The sequence below is a fragment of the Lepidothrix coronata genome, unplaced genomic scaffold, assembly GCF_001604755.1.
Source record: "Lepidothrix coronata isolate B3197 unplaced genomic scaffold, Lepidothrix_coronata-1.0 Scaffold328, whole genome shotgun sequence".
In the NCBI taxonomy this organism is placed as follows: Eukaryota; Metazoa; Chordata; class Aves; order Passeriformes; family Pipridae; genus Lepidothrix; species Lepidothrix coronata.
This window is the reverse complement of record NW_016690508.1, coordinates 317627-333416: the sequence shown is the minus strand read 5'-3', so window position 1 is coordinate 333416 and position 15790 is coordinate 317627. Positions and strand designations below refer to the sequence as shown.

Below are 15790 nucleotides of genomic sequence, written 5' to 3'. Positions count from 1 at the left end.
ATGTACTTTTGATGTGTGTTTTTAATATCCACTAGCATTTCCAGTCTTTCTTTTTCCAACAGCTGAAGCTGTGGCAGAGAATATATGTAGTTATGTGTCCTGATCTTAGGAAGTTTCAATATCCATGGCTCCCAAGAAGTTGATAACCATAATACCTCTGAAAAAAACAGAGAATCACACTCATACCCCAATAATTAATATCATATTTCTTCCATAGTATGATTATTTTAAATTTTATGAGGGTTAAAATACCCACACATTATAATGGTATGTGGTTTTCTGATGAACACAGGACACACACCCTTTAAACCCATTACATGCAGAGGAATGTGGAAGAGTGCAAGGAACTGTAAATAAAATTGAAAGTTGTGCAAAGCTCTGAGTGGGACCATCAGAATCAAGCACTGACCTGGAGGAAAGATCACACAGAGACCAGGATCCAGACAATACATATACCCTGACAAGATGTGGGAAGGATTGTGTAGCTGTTGAAAGAGTGAAAAAAAGGGTGCCTCACCAGGCAAATAATGGCAAAACATCTCAATGCATGTTTGCTGTCACAGTTAACTGGGGACTTGAAGGTAATTTTAGTTGTAAGAAAACCTGAGGATGTCACGCTAGGACAGAAGAGATCTCTAGTCCCTATAATATTTTGATATCTCCTAAGACAGAATATCAAAGCACTGCATCACTTTCACATCTATTTCTTCCAGCCTGGAAAGCAGGAAGTGGGATAAAAATGTCCATGATGATACCACTTCAATCTGTTGTGCAACAAGAGACATTAAAACAAAGTATAACCATTCTTAATTTTATAAATATGAAAACCTCAGTGTATGGACCCATTTCTCATAATATGTTTAAGTTATTTCCTTCATGTAACATTATCTACATCTTCATGACTGACCACAGTAAAATTTAAAAGTGTCATCCAGGTTGCTTGATGAAAAGCCAAGCCATGTACTACATTAAACTATGTCAGTGCATAATTGAGCATTCTATATTTTTTCTCTTCTCTCAGTAAAACCCATCAGAGTTTTTTTAAGCTTCTTCAGGAGAGTGCATTAAGAAAAGGCTGTTCTCCTGCACTAAGTTATTTTAGCTGAGTGTAGGAGGTCCTTCTGGCCAGGATATTCATGAATGCTAATAATTGTATGCAGTTTCCTCACAGTTTTGGGGTTTTTGCATGTGTTGATATTTTCACAGATGCTGCGTGCAAATCAAAAGGGTATACAGAATTTATCATCCACTTTGAAATAATGTAAGCAATGTAAGATAATTTTATTGTTGAAAAGAAAAAAATTGAGCATTTTAGTCCTCGGACAAATCTTTTCAATAGCTCAAGAGAAATTACTAGATGAGGTGCATAAGCAACACAGAGAAGTTGAAAAATGTTTAAAAAAGCGATTTTAAGTCTTATTTAAAAGGGTAGTGTCAATATCTCATTAAAAAATATCAAATATTTTATTTCAAAGAGGCTTATTAAAGCAAGCATTATGCATGGAGGTCAGAGACCAAAGGATACTGTAAGTTAAAATCTGTATATGATCCATGGAAAAAGTTGGAGATAGGATCCTCTCTAAACCCCAATGTGGCCACATACCTGGAAAGACTACTAATTCCTAACTTCACATGCAAAACATCTGGTGAGAATCATGAAACATGGATTTAATCTCTTGCTGCACGATTTGAAACCAGATTTCCTGGGTTTCCTAAAGTCCAGCAAAATCACACTGATGACAATACATCATACACTGAGGTGATAACTGATGTGAGTTCACTGGATATCATAGGATGCAGTGCCAAAATGAAATATTAAAGTGTGTTTAAATGGCCATTTAAAAATGGCATCTTTCATTGAACACACCCTTCCTGCTATTTCTGAATCAGCTGGCTAAATCGAAGTATAAGAATAAATTACTGTTGTTTGTACTTTTTTAACATATCTTTTCAGCATTGATTACACTTAAAATTGTATGTAACTTTAATGTGAAACTAGTTTTTAGAAACATATTTTATCTTAGCATGTAAATTAAGGTTCACCTAGACTCTCCAAAGACTCACCTAGATTCTCCAAAGAGCATAATTACCTTGTTTATGGGAACAACTCTTTCCTTCCCTACCCCAAATGAGAACAATCTGTTTCCTAGAAGCAAACTGCACATGTGGAAATCGAGCATAATGAAATTATTGACAAAGTCCTTTCTTCCCTGATTTCATCAAATAACTCTGAAATAAGGAGTTGAATTAGTCCCTCCAGTGCTTCCAAGCTGGCTGAGAAAACTCCTGTTTCCGTTAAGACTTGCAAACAGGGAAATGATAATTTCAGATAACTAGCACTCTTCTTTCCCTCGCTGAAATCAAATGCCAATTATAACGCTGCAGATTAAAGCAGGTATCACAAAGGATTGTGATTTTCCTGGCAGCAACTTAGAAAGACCGACAAGTTATTTGGCCCTTTTCTGCTATACAGGGTAGTCAATCATATCACGGTCAGCGGTTGAAAAATATGTGGATCTCATGACATTTGGTGATTGCAGTCTGACAGGAAATATATGAAAATAGTTTTAATACTGGAGACTTTTTTCTTAGGAGCCTGAGACAGCTCATGAGGTAGAAGACTGTAACAGCAAGCTACAAGGGGCAGAAGTTCAGTTTCCCAGTTAACAGCACAGTTACAGGCAAAGAGCACCCATCTGATTTATTATGTGCTGATGGCTACCAGCTGTTTCTGAGGAAGGTCCAATTCAGATTTGCTATGCATGAAGTCCAAAAACAACTCCATAAATCTAAATTCTGCCTGAGAATATTACTGAAGCTGAGCAACAGGCAAAGTAACCACAAAGTTAAAGTTAACAGGGCAATTCCCCAAGAGGATTCAAATCAAAAGGAAAGTGCGTGTAACAGGCCCGAGACAGTACCACAGAAACCCAGAGTGGGAACAGCCCAGGCAAATTTTGTAAACAAAACAGGTGTCCTCAATTATGTGAAGGAGAACAGTGTAAATGAAAGGGAGATTATTCTTCATTCAGGATGTGCCATTTGGGAAGATACTTAGCCAGAAGCAAAGAGATCCATGGTTCAAAAAAAGGTGTCCAAGGAGTATGTTCACTGAATTATGTCCTGCACAGCTTCAGTGACCACAGTACTCTATATTTCCTACGTCTCTAGAAGAATGTCACAGGCCAGCTGTGATTAGGACAAATCACCACAGACAAGACAACTGCAAGAAAATAACTATCTTGTTGCAATATAAGGAAAAATTTTCTCTAGCCCTAGTCACCCTTTTTAAAACTGAGGAGAGCACACTTTGGATGCCTGCTCTGTTGATTTTGAAGTTGTATAAGAAAAAGGAAGGGGCCAAAGCCTCCTGAGGGGGAAGTGTGCCATGCCAGGTTGCTCCACCCTTAGGAGGTTTAACAGCTCAGTGGAATCTGCCGTGCCTCAGCCAAGCATTTAAACACACACTCGAGCCCACACCTACTTAGCAGTGCACTTAAGTACGTGCATTACTGAATAATGATGGATGGTTAAATGGAGTCAATAATGTTCTGAATTTATCACACTGTGGGGGCTGCCCCGCAGCCTGGAACCAAGTGACGGAATTAAAAATAGGGGAGAACTACAAATGGGCTCAGTTAATAAGCTTAACAGCTTCATCCAAGGTGTAGGTCTAATAACTCACATGCTAGAAATAGCAGATAAGATTACACACAGGCCTTTGGCCTCAGCGACATTTTTCCATAGGTCTTACTGCCGACACGTCATCACTAATCTTGTTTTCCATTTCTAGAGAGTATTTTGTAAATAATCATCTTGATTCTGCAGCCAGCACAGTGACACAGCATCCAGCCGTTATTTTTAGTTAAGTGCTGAGCTGAATATTCTCTCAAAACAGAAAATAAAACCCACAGCCAGTCTTAGAAAGCTCCCTGTTAATACCTCACGAGCCAACAGTGTGCTTACCCATTTAGTATTGCTTTTTAATGATGATGAATTTTACATTTAGTGATCAGTAAATGGGCCATCACTAAAACATCCCCTTTAAGAAAACAAATATATATGATAAGAGCTAGCAGAAACTAAAGTTCTGGATTCTTCTATTCACTGCTGTACATGTATCTTCATGGACTGTGCAGTGCCATCCCACAAAACACAGCAATAAGCAACGTGAGAGAAGTTTTGCTACAGTTTGTTCAGATTAATGTACAGGACTTTCTAATCTACACTAGTAGCAAATCTGTTTCTCTAGGTTGGCCCAATGAAAATAAAAATCTGTATTGGATAGGTTAATTATTTTTACTTAGCCAAATAATTGATGAAGCCTAACTCTACACTGATACAATGAAAAGTCTGGAGTAATGCTGTCAAATCAAAAAAACCGGATTAAACCAGGAAAAAAAAGCCCACAAGAAAAAGCAAGAAACAACAAGCCTGATGTAAACAAGTACTGCAGTTTTACTTCTTAGTCTTGCACATCATGATAATCATAGCAGAGCACAGTGCTATGGATGTACCATACCCTGAGAAGATAAAGGGCAATTTCTTGTAGTTGTCTATTGAGTGGTCTATTAAGACACCATATGTCACATTCTGGGTACAAACCAAAAAAAACAAATCTTGTTTTTTCATTTAACTTTGTCTAAATACTGCTCCTGTCAGATAAACATCTATTGGCCAAGGAAATATTAGTATAGCAGTCATTAAATATTAAGTTAGTTTGTAGTCATGGCAAAGGAGAAAATGAATGGATGCAGGAGCTCTACTATAATGTCCACCTTTAGACACTAGGAATGCAGAACGGCATGTTTCAATATAGTTGTAACAGAGATTATTAAATGAATAAGATTATGAAATTTAATATACTATTTTAAAGTATTTGCCAAAGTTTCAGTTATATATTATACCAATAGCACACCAATAATAAAAGATTAAGTGGGATAACATTGTTTAGGAAGGAAAAAAAATGCAAAAAACAGAATACAACTCTCTTCACACATTTATCTAATGAGGTCTTCTAAAATGTAAAGGTTGTTCCAGAGGCCATCAGTTACAAAATTCATACAACTCACACTCTTTAGAAATGCACTTTTTTAATTAATAAAAAGGACAACCAAAGACACCAATAGGATTTCATTTAGAGACAAACTATTCTAATATCTGTTCCCAGCATTTTCATATGTTACTACTTGCAAAGAGAAATTCCCTCGTAGAGTGAAGCTGCACTAATCTCCCTGTGCTGCTAACTGTAGAGAAACTCATGACCTGCTTTTCAAGTGTGCTTGTTAAGACTGGACAGAAATCAGGTCACTGGCTACAGAGATGAGATTTGAACAGTGGCTCTAAAGAGCCTAAATAGCCCAAACTGGCAGAGAAGCCAGCAGAACACACGTGTCCACATACAGAGTCATAGGTTTTTTGCAAAAGGCATTGCATGCTTTGCAATTAAATGTTACTTACCAAAGACTTAGACCTATCAGGTGGTCCACAGTTCAGAGGTGGGCTCGCTGGAGTGCTAGCCTGGCTGTCAGTAGTAGTTGTATCCTTGGGTTCCTGATGTTCTGGGACAGGCTCATACAAGCTGTCCATTGAGCCCTCCTAAAATACATTTAAACAGATTTTCAAAGATGAACACTTGTAAACATATTAAATTATAAATAATTTTAAAAAGCAAGATGTTTCTGTGATTTATGAAACTGAGTGTGTTTTTCCTCTCCCCTCTTTTTAAATCCTTTATTTAGTTCTTTCTCTAAAAAGGCATATAGAAGTCAATTATAGTAAGTACTCAAATGCCAGAGTTTACAGTATCATGACTTAGATTCCACAAATTGCCAGATGTAAAACTGAGCAAAAATGAATATTATCTGCTCAGAAGGAGTAAAATCAGGTGTATATGTCCACTTGAGCACTACATGAAAATTCCTGTGAAAACTATGAATACTTAGAAACCATGAAAATTTTTCTATGAACTATTTTATAGTTAGTACTTCTTTACGTGAAAAAAAAAGGTTAATCTGATGCAGAAAGGTAACTCCAATCCTTAGAAATAAAGAGAAACAATGCTGCCAGCTCCCAGAATTTGTTAATCATGATTTAGGCCCCCAAAATAATGATAATGAGTAGAATGAAAAATAAATTCCATTTGCATTCAATTTTTTGAACTCCAAGTTTTAGTGTGCATGTAAGGTTCCTTTTTCTCCAACCACCATGAATATAAACATGGTAATATAAACTAGGATTTTCGCATTTATCCCACAACTCCAAGAATTAGGATTACATATACACACTGCCATTTCATAATTCAAGAGTTAAACGAAGGCAGATGGCAACACTAAAGACACTCTAACTGATGATCCCACATTTTAGATGTTGCCATTTTGATCTGCACTGAATGTTTTCCCAATGAATTTTGATTACGAATTTTAATTGCATTAATTAAGGAATAAATCAAATTTATAGCAGTACGACTTAGAGCAGAGCAATGCTATTGAAATTAACATTTCAATTTCATTATTATTATTTAAAGGCATCTGTTACTTTAGCACAGAAGATAAACACAGATGTATATTTGAAGTTATATTGTTAATATGTAAAATTTTACAGGAAATATTTTTGGCTGGAGAGGCAGCAGTTCAAAGACATGACTAATTTTTGCAAGCATAGTGTTTATCTGTGCATCTTTATTTGCTTCAGTCTACCAGAGTTTTGATAAGCCCAAATTGATGTTTTGGGGGAAATATTATATATTGTTCTTGAAAACACTCAAGTTATGTATTTGAGCCTATGGTAGGAACTAATATGTTAATGCTTCCTGGGACATTGTTGCCTGGTTTATGAAACACACTGCACATGGATGTGGTGAATATCCAGCTGAGCCTGAGTTTTGACAGCAACTGTGGTTTTCTTATCACTACATTTATTTTTTATTACTAAGTATTTTGCCATATAGCACTGATGGTTCAGCTCCTTGCCTGAAGTTGTGGATTGAGCATTTCTAGACAAAAAATCATGAGTTTAAAACTTTATTACAAACTTCCAGGACTCTCCAACGTTAAATGTGTCTGCATACTTCTCCCTCCACAGGGAATAACACATGACTTTTGTGAAGAGAGCATTTAATTAAGAGACAGAAGCATAAAGGAGAGCTCATGTGAAAGGGAGCATGAGAGAGATAAAAAGGGAGAGAAAAGAGAGGGCAAGGAAGAGTGAAAGGAGAGAGTGAGAGGAGAGAAAAAAGATAAGCAAGGAAAGTAAGAAGACAGAAAGAGAAAAGAGAAAGGGAGGCAAAGAGTGAGGATAAGAGAGGCAGGAGATGGGGAAAGATAAGAGGAGAAACAATGAGAGAGAAAGGGAGAAAGAGCATACTGGGGAGCACGTGAGAATTAGTGCTTGAGAAATGGAGAGTGTGAGAAAGAGCTGAAGCAAGAAAGAGAAATTTTGTGTGAGAAACATGGAGCTCAAGGCTGAAAGAAAGGCTGGGCACATAAGAAAAAGCAAGTGTGCACAAAAAAAGCAAGTCCATGTGAAAGAGGGAGGGCACAGGGAGTGGGATATGCATGAAGAATTATGGGAGAATGAGTGCAAGAAGTGGAGCACATGGGAAAGCATGAGTGCACGTGAGAAAGAACATAAGAAAAAGTGACCATGTGCGAGAAAGAACAGGCACAATAAGAGGTGTGTGTGTGTGAGGGCACAGGAAAGAGAGTTAATGTGAGAAAGTGCAAGTGTGCAAGGAAGAGTTTGTGTGTGTGAGCTGGAAAGGAAGAGGTAGTGTCTGAAAGATAGCAAGACCGAAGAAAAATGAAGGGGAAGAGGTGTAAATACAGGGAGACAGAACAGAGCAGGGAGTTAAAGCTCAAAAAGAGATTGGGAGAGGCACCACACCAGAAACCAAGAGAGAACATGGCAGAAAAAGGGAAAGCATGCATGAAAAAATGGGTGTGAGAGAATGAGAAGGAACAAGGATGAGGTTGAGAGAAAGGGTGTGAGGTCATAAGAAAAGGGTGGGGTCAGGAGAATGGGGGGTTGTTGGAGTAAGGACATGAGAAAGAGAACAGGTTGAAAGAAAGAACAAGGACAAGAAAGAGAGAAAGAGCAAGTGCTTGGGGAGGGGAATGCAGAGGGAAGAGGTCCCCCAAGAAAGGAAGCTCTCAAGAATGAGAGACAGAAAGTTTTCATGACAAAGAATGCACATAAGAAAGGATGGGTGTGAGGGCATAAGAAAAAGAGCGTCCAAGAAATAAGGGAAAGCAAGCAGGAAAGAAAGAGCAAGGTTGCTAGAACAGGGAAGGGCATAAAAAATAACAAGAACACATGAAAATGAGCTAAAGAGTGAGCAGATTAAAGAGTGATAGAAAAGGAGAGACAGAAGAGGAGACAAAAGAGGAGAAGATAATATGAGGAGACAGAGGGAAAGAAACAAATTGATAAATTGCGAAAGAGAAAGAGTGAGAAAAGAGGAAGGGAGAGAGGGTATAAGAGAAGGAAAGAGGGAAAAGAGCAAGGTGGACAGTGAGGGAGCATGAATGAGAGAGATTGCAAGGGAAGCAGAGTGCACTGATAAACCAGAATGTTTAGGAAAGAGAGGTGATGTGAGAAAGTGAGCACAAGAACACAAGTCAGCAAGAACAATGTTGCAAGAAAGGGTGCCAGACCAAGAGAAAAAGGGTAATGTTGCAGAAATGGAGGCATGGACATGAGAAAGGGTACAAGGGCACAAAAAGGGTGCAATGGTATAAGAGAGGGAGTGAGAGCGAGCACAAGTGGGCAAGGAAAAGCATGATCATGTGTGATAAAGAGCGAGTGCACATGAGGAAGTGCATGTGTGCATCTAAGAGAGGGAGTTAGAGATGTGAGAAAGGGAAAGAAGAAGAGGCAAAAAGAAAGGAGGATAGAGTAGAGAAGAAGTAGAGGGAAGAGGGAGTAGAATGAAGAAAGAGAGAACTCACGAGAGAGGGAGTTTGTGTGTAAGGAACAGGGAGGGTGTGGAATGGAGAGAGATCATGTGCATGGGAGTGGGAGTGCAAGAGCAGGTGAAAGAGTTAGAGTGAGGTTGAAAATAAAGTTCAAGGAAAAGCATGGATGTGAGACAGATCTGGAAGAAAATAATTGTCTGTAGCTCTTTCTTTTGCATGATATTATTACCATCTTGGCATGCAGAGACTAGATTGATTGTAAGGAGGAGAGGAGCATTTAGTAATGCAGCCAGGTCATTCTGCAGATCAGGTTTAAATGTGGACTCCTGTGTATGGTGAAATCCAGCTAAAATGAACAAGGTGTATATGGAGATGATTATATGGGAAGCACTACAAAGTTCAACCACTCAGATCTCTTCTGCTCACGCTACACTCTAGAGGATGGTCTTTCCACATTCAGGTAATTCTTCTTTGTTAAAACACATATTTTTAAGTCCCATCCATTTCTAAGTACCATCATGTCCCAGTAACCATAGCAGCATTGGCATCTTTCTATTTACTCTATGGTTTCTTTAACATATAGAGGCTCCACTAGTTCATAATTTATCCACTACATCACTTTTATTAATACTTATTCTCTCTGCATCTTGCACCATAGAAACATTAGCTTTTAGTGCCAAAGCCTCTTTCACTTTATAGCATTAGATGTAGCACATTTTATATTGTGCTGTCACCACATCCTTACACCAACAATGAAAATAAAATGTATAACTAGTTCAATGCTACTGAAAATCACTAAGACGATTAGACTTTCCCTCAGTACTTTATATTTTACTAGCAAAAGTGGTGGTTAGAAAGCTACCATATGGGAGAAAAACAGACAAATGAAAGTGATCTTATTTGGCTTAAACCCTAAGACAAGTGCTCAACTGGAATAACTGATCTGAACAAGACTGTGATTAGGAGTGTCACAGCCTTTTTCTACTGACCTTCTTACATGGATTTCTGCTATACAAGAGGTTGACACTTCCTAAGTATCTGAAATACTTCCCTGTCTTCATTAGTTCCATTACTAATGCCCTGTTTACTGTTAAAGTAGGTAGGACATAGTCTTTCAGTATTGCCTTGTGCAAGGAAGATTTTCATGTCCCTCACATCCACTTTCTTATGGAAACTTGACTGAAATAATGGGGTTTGGGATTTTTTTGAAACAGAGATACATTTTCCTGCATCTCTCTTAGTAAATGAAATTATGGACAAGAGTGAACCAGGTGTGATCATCTGCACTGATACCCCCTGCCAGAAAGTCCCTGGCCCACGCTTGTCTTATGTCAACTAACATACACCCAAACAATTCCTTGGCACAGTTGTTAAAACACCATCAGAACTATACTTGACAGGCAGGTTGCCTGCAGCCACCCTGTTTTTGAGGGTTTGCTACAACAGGCACAGGTACTTGTCCCGGGGCACATTCCAAATATGTGTGCTTTATTAACTGGAGCTTCTGTAAAGAAATATCTGCAAAGCCTGTTATTTGGGCTAAGTGTAGAACTGTAGTCAAAGATGGCCCCAGCTAAGGAGGCACTTCTGCTGCTTCCAGGAGTAAATGCTACCAAAACAGTAAATCCCATCAAGAAATAGTAGGATAGGTTTAACTGACAATGTTCCAGGTGAATTGGTGCTAACCCCAGTGTGCATATCCTTGATACTGGAGACCCGATACAGGAAAATAGCGCAAGAAAAATATTCTACCTTACTAAAGGACTTCATAATTCGATAATAACTTTTATTTCTCAGATTTGTAGGATTCTGCCATTTATTAGGCAGGTTATCAAAACAGATGGTTTGGTGAAATAATTCCTTGCAATTCATACAGAAGCAGTACTTGATTTGGACCCCTCTCTGTATATCGCCCATAATACAAACAGTACTGTTCTGATTCAATTGTCTGACACGCTAAGTACCATGAGATGGAAAAGACACTGCAAATTCAGGGTCTCAGGTTGACCTTTTAACATAATATATCTACAAAAGAAGGGACATTCATCCATTTGATTATTTTGTAAATGGAAGAGGGACACAAGGTTTTGAAGGCAGATCTAATTTGCCTGCAAATCCCTTGAGACCAAGGCAATGAGTCTGATGCAAAAAATAATCTCAGTGGAGAAACCAAATCATTTTGAAGTCAACTTAGGACACAAAGAACTGCTGGGGAAACATGCTATGCTGGAACACTCCTACTAGGAGATCAAAGAACTCTCAGGTGATGACAGAGGGGAGTAATTTCTGGCTGCCTCCTCGAGAAGGGCAGAGTCCATTTCAGGCTCCAAAGCCCCTACAACCATCTTGTGACTATTGGGTGTCTTCAGCCTCCATGTCACCATTTGCTACACTGGCCATAACACTGTGTCTCTCCTGCTAAAACTGCCTCAGTTCTATGGACAGGTAGGAAAGCAAACCCACAGAGAATCAAAGTCAACAGCATGAACTGATGTTCTTTTAACTATGCTGGTGTTCCTCCTCTTTGGATGAACCAGAAGCCTGGATATACTCTGGTTTTAAAGAGAATATTCTTGTAATTACCCTCAGGTTGTAGATTACTTCAACCACTATACTCTGTAGGGTAGAGAACTATTTTCTGAGCTATAAAACAATGTCTTTTAACAACATATGCATATGTACACACGTATATACATGCAAGAACACACACTTTGCAGTCTGAAATCTTGTCAGTCAGTCTGCATGAGGTAAACACTTGCATGAGAATACTAATTTTTTGGACAGCTCTTTTTGTTCTGTCAATAATCTAAATTTCTCTTCCATGGTTTCAGGTTTAGCAGTTGCTCCAGATGTTCACTTGATGTAAATCAGCTGTGATTTCTATTCATCAGTGGCTGTTAGTATCTACTAAAGAACCTGACTCCTCTAGCATCTTTAAAAGTTGTCTTTAAATCCTAATTATGTTGTTGCTGTGCATTATTTCTTACTTGATTAACTTGAATAGAAAAATACCATTATACTGCTCCTTCAACCACTTTTCAGCCTGTCTTTTCAAGTCACAGGTCGACAGAGTAAAAGTGGCTAGTGTACATCCTTGGATCACTAGCTCATTTCCAAGCTAGACAATCTGATTACAGAAAGCAACTGCACTGCATCACATGCATAGGGAGGACTGCACGGGGCTCTTCACTTTATGAAACACATAAATGACCTATAAACTATCTTTAGATGTTGATAACTTGGGATATGTTTTTCTGGGTGTGCAAAAGGTTACCAAAGCGGACAGAATGGTTCCCATGTAAAGCTTGTAAGGAACAGAGGTTATCTTCTTAGCAGCAGTCTTTAAACAGAACTAATTATTTCATTACAGAAACTATCATGGCACCAGCTTTCACTTGTCTGAACCACCCATTATTACTGCAGTCATTACCTCTCCCACAGAAACCTGGGTTGCCTTTCTCTCACCCACACAACCCACCTGACGTTTTGCCTAAACGTTGATTTCTCAACCAATACAAGGGTCAACACCTCTTTTAAAAGTGAATTACACAGAAAACAAGAAGCTGCTCCAATGGAACAGTAAAATACTTGTAGAACAGCTCTTTCCCAAAGAACTTCAAAAATGAGTATTTTCAAGCTGTTACAGATTGTACCGCGAAGCCATTGTTAACTTTGAACAAATACATGGGCATTCACATAAAACTAGGATCAAAATTTTCATTGAATTCCCAGGGTATTATTTTTCTGAGTCACTCTTGCCACAGAATCCCGAAATACCACTGCATTTTACTTTAAGTACAAAACAGCTTTTAATCCTTACGATCTAGAAAACACCCGTACTCTGCAGTAAGGTAGCATTAGCAATCAGGAGCAATGGTTTACACAAAGCAGCTTCCCTATTTGAGTTTGTGTTAGTGCAGCTTGAATATTGATTTTTATTGTTCTTTCTAAACATATGGAGAAGATATACTAAACGTCTGGACAAAAGATGAAAAATGGGCAATCAGATCTACTGTGCTGTGTAAATACAGCAAATATACCCAGCTAATTACCATTACTAATACTGGGCATTGGTATTGGCAGATGGTTAAGCTTTTAAACCAGAAACAGTTTCTGTGGATTTCCTATCCTGATTTACCTGCTCATTCTGAGCAGTTGCCTTGGGGCAAGGAAAGAGAAAAAAAAAAAAAAAAAAAAAGGAGAGAAAGTGAAAAAAACCCAAACAACCCCAACTAAAGAGGACCTTAAGTCCTCTGTCTGTGAGCAAACATTACCATATGACTAAATTAGCCCTTATGAGTATCTATTCATGGTTGGGTAATAGAAAGCTATTATTTGAAAAGTTCTGGTAGTTCTCCCAAATTACTGAAGAAGGGAAAAAGATACTATCATCTAAAAAAAAAATAAAAATCCTAGCCTAAAGCAAATTATAACATACACATATTATTAGTAATCTTAACTTATATATGAGGCGTTTCACTGTGTTTGGATCAAATGCCTCATGTCTAAATCTGCATTGTTTTGCAATAGTCACAGATAGTGCATGGTACATTTGTTATACATTCTTTGCACCAATCATATTTTGCTATGTATAATTTCTCATACAGAAACTCCTTCATCTAGGCTAGAGAGACCTGTCGTTGTCATACAACCCTTGCACAGTTCGTGATATAAAACCTTCATTATTGTTCCATCGAAACACACCCACCAGTTCAGTTTATGAACTCAGTAATCCACTAAATAAAAACACGTGTGTGTGCACTTACCAGAGAAAAACAGAAAAGGTTCATGTTGGTATCGAGATCCACTCCAGCACCCTAAAACTCTGCTCGACAAACTCCCGCCGCACAGTGCAGCTCCTTCTTGCTCTCCCAGCTGTTTGTACGTTTCCCCCTGGAGATTACTGCAAGATAAAATCCCTGCAATAATCCACTGGATTCAGAGCCCATTATCAAATGAGACAGGCTTCCCCAGGCCAGTACAAACTGCTTTCTGAATTAAAGAACAGTGTTTACTAACAAAACATAAGCATGGTCTGAATGATTTCCATGAACTTAGAAAATGCTCTCTTTGCAGGCTATTGTTTCCATTAAAGTTTGTCATCCAACAGAAATAAAGCTCTTTCTGTCTGAGACCACTGGAACACACAGCTTACTCCAAGGCAAATCTTCTCAGTTTACTCAGATTATCAAGAGACACACAGAAATGCTCATGAAATGCTGGTTTCCTATACATATGAATTAATTTACAAAATTCAGTAATTATTATTGACTACATTTTAAAAGGAAGTATCTTACTTATGGACCATGGGACAAAAAAAATACCAAAACCTGTGAGCCACAACCAAATCATTAAAAAACCCCACAACTAATCAAACAACCATACAAAACCCTCACACTCTGGGCCTGTGCACTGAAGAATAGTTACCAAACCGGTTCCTGGCATGTTGACTGCTTGATGATGAAGATTAGGACTAAACCAATTTTGTTGTTTGAAAACATGGCAAATCTGGAAAATAAAAGATTGGGAGTGGTCAAAGCTGATCCATGGGCTAGTGTTACAATGTATACAGACAGGCAAACAAGGAATAAGCAATTGTAAAGAAATACAGTAGTCTATGTCACTAGCTGGTCTAAATTAGGAAAACTTCACCTGTTCTGGAGTGAAATTGTCTGACAAAGAATTAATGTTGAAAGCAGTGTGAGCCTCAACTTTTTTCAGATTATAAAATACTTGAAATAAGACTGGTTTTGGAATAATACTGCTTACCAAACCACAATTAATTTCCTACAGCTTTCATGCAAATATTATGAAATTTGCTCACATGAACAAGCAGTAGTTGGTACCAAAAAGATAAGCTGAAGTTCACCACAAATGGAAAAGGTAATGTTATTTTGTGACCAGAATCTTGATTTCCTTCTTTGAGCCCAGAGCTTCATATTTGTAAATGACAGACAACTCATTCATCACTCATACTTCTGACTATTTCAGTTCATTATATTAATTTTCCAGTTGAATCTGCATCCCAGTGAAATTGAAATGTCTGTACTTTGTCAGAATAAATGCATTTTAACATAAGTTAGTTTCCTCTCTGAGCAAAACCCAAACAAGGCTCATACAAACCAACAAACACCAGAGGACAGATAAGATTTGAGATTTCAAAAGAAAAAGATCTTTGGTTTGCACTTTTCCAATTTGCTGTGAATTATATAAAAGACTTTTTGAAGGCTTTCCCCAGGCTTCCTTTTCAGTTCTAATTTCAGGTTGATTTCATGTATTAGAAAAGTAGAGTTGGTTATGAAGAGCTTCGTGACAAATGTTATAGTTTAGAAGCAAATTAATGAGAGATTTCTCATTTACTCCTCATATAAACTTGAGAAACAGTAACAGATTTTGTCAATTACCACCTAGTGACACTTCCCTAATGTGATTACACAAAAATAGACATTTGAGAGGCCTAGCTTGCCACAGATGGGCTTGCATTTGCTTTATGGCTCACTTGCTGGTTTCCTTGTGAAGGAGCAAGTTCTTATCCTTCCCATGCCTCAGGTTCTCCAGCTGGAAATCTTAACTAAGAGCACAAACCTCATGTGCAAAGTACTGTGAAAGTAATGATCAAAAGCACCCTTTCCCAGCTACAGAGAATTACTTTTTTTTTTCCTTTAATGCCTATTTACAGTAATATCTATCTGGAAAACTCCAGAAAGACTGAAGAGCTAGTAAAATGACAATAAGTAACTCAGGAGAATGTGTCTTTCATTCAGATCAATTTAATCTCTTGATTTTAGATTGCAGCTTTTGAGGTGATTTGGCTACGTATATTTAAAGCCTTTAGGGGGAAGTTTCTTAATTTTATGCCACAGATCCTCAAGGTA

The 15790-nt window shown here is 38.0% G+C and overlaps 1 protein-coding gene across 2 annotated transcripts in view; it reads right to left on the bottom strand.

Moving 5' to 3' along the window:
- The window catches only part of LOC108508992 (SAM domain-containing protein SAMSN-1-like), an 84978-nt gene extending 70580 nt beyond the window's left edge, over window positions 1-14398 (bottom strand). For both annotated transcript variants that reach the window (XM_017838207.1, XM_017838208.1), the window contains exons 1-3: window positions 14343-14398; window positions 13682-13818; window positions 5461-5598 (exon numbers count right to left, since the gene is read on the bottom strand). In XM_017838207.1, the coding sequence (XP_017693696.1) occupies window positions 5461-5598; window positions 13682-13705 (162 nt within the window). In that variant the 5' untranslated portion in view covers window positions 13706-13818; window positions 14343-14398. The remainder of the gene's footprint in view (window positions 1-5460; window positions 5599-13681; window positions 13819-14342) is intronic.
- Window positions 14399-15790: the final 1392 nt, after the last annotated feature.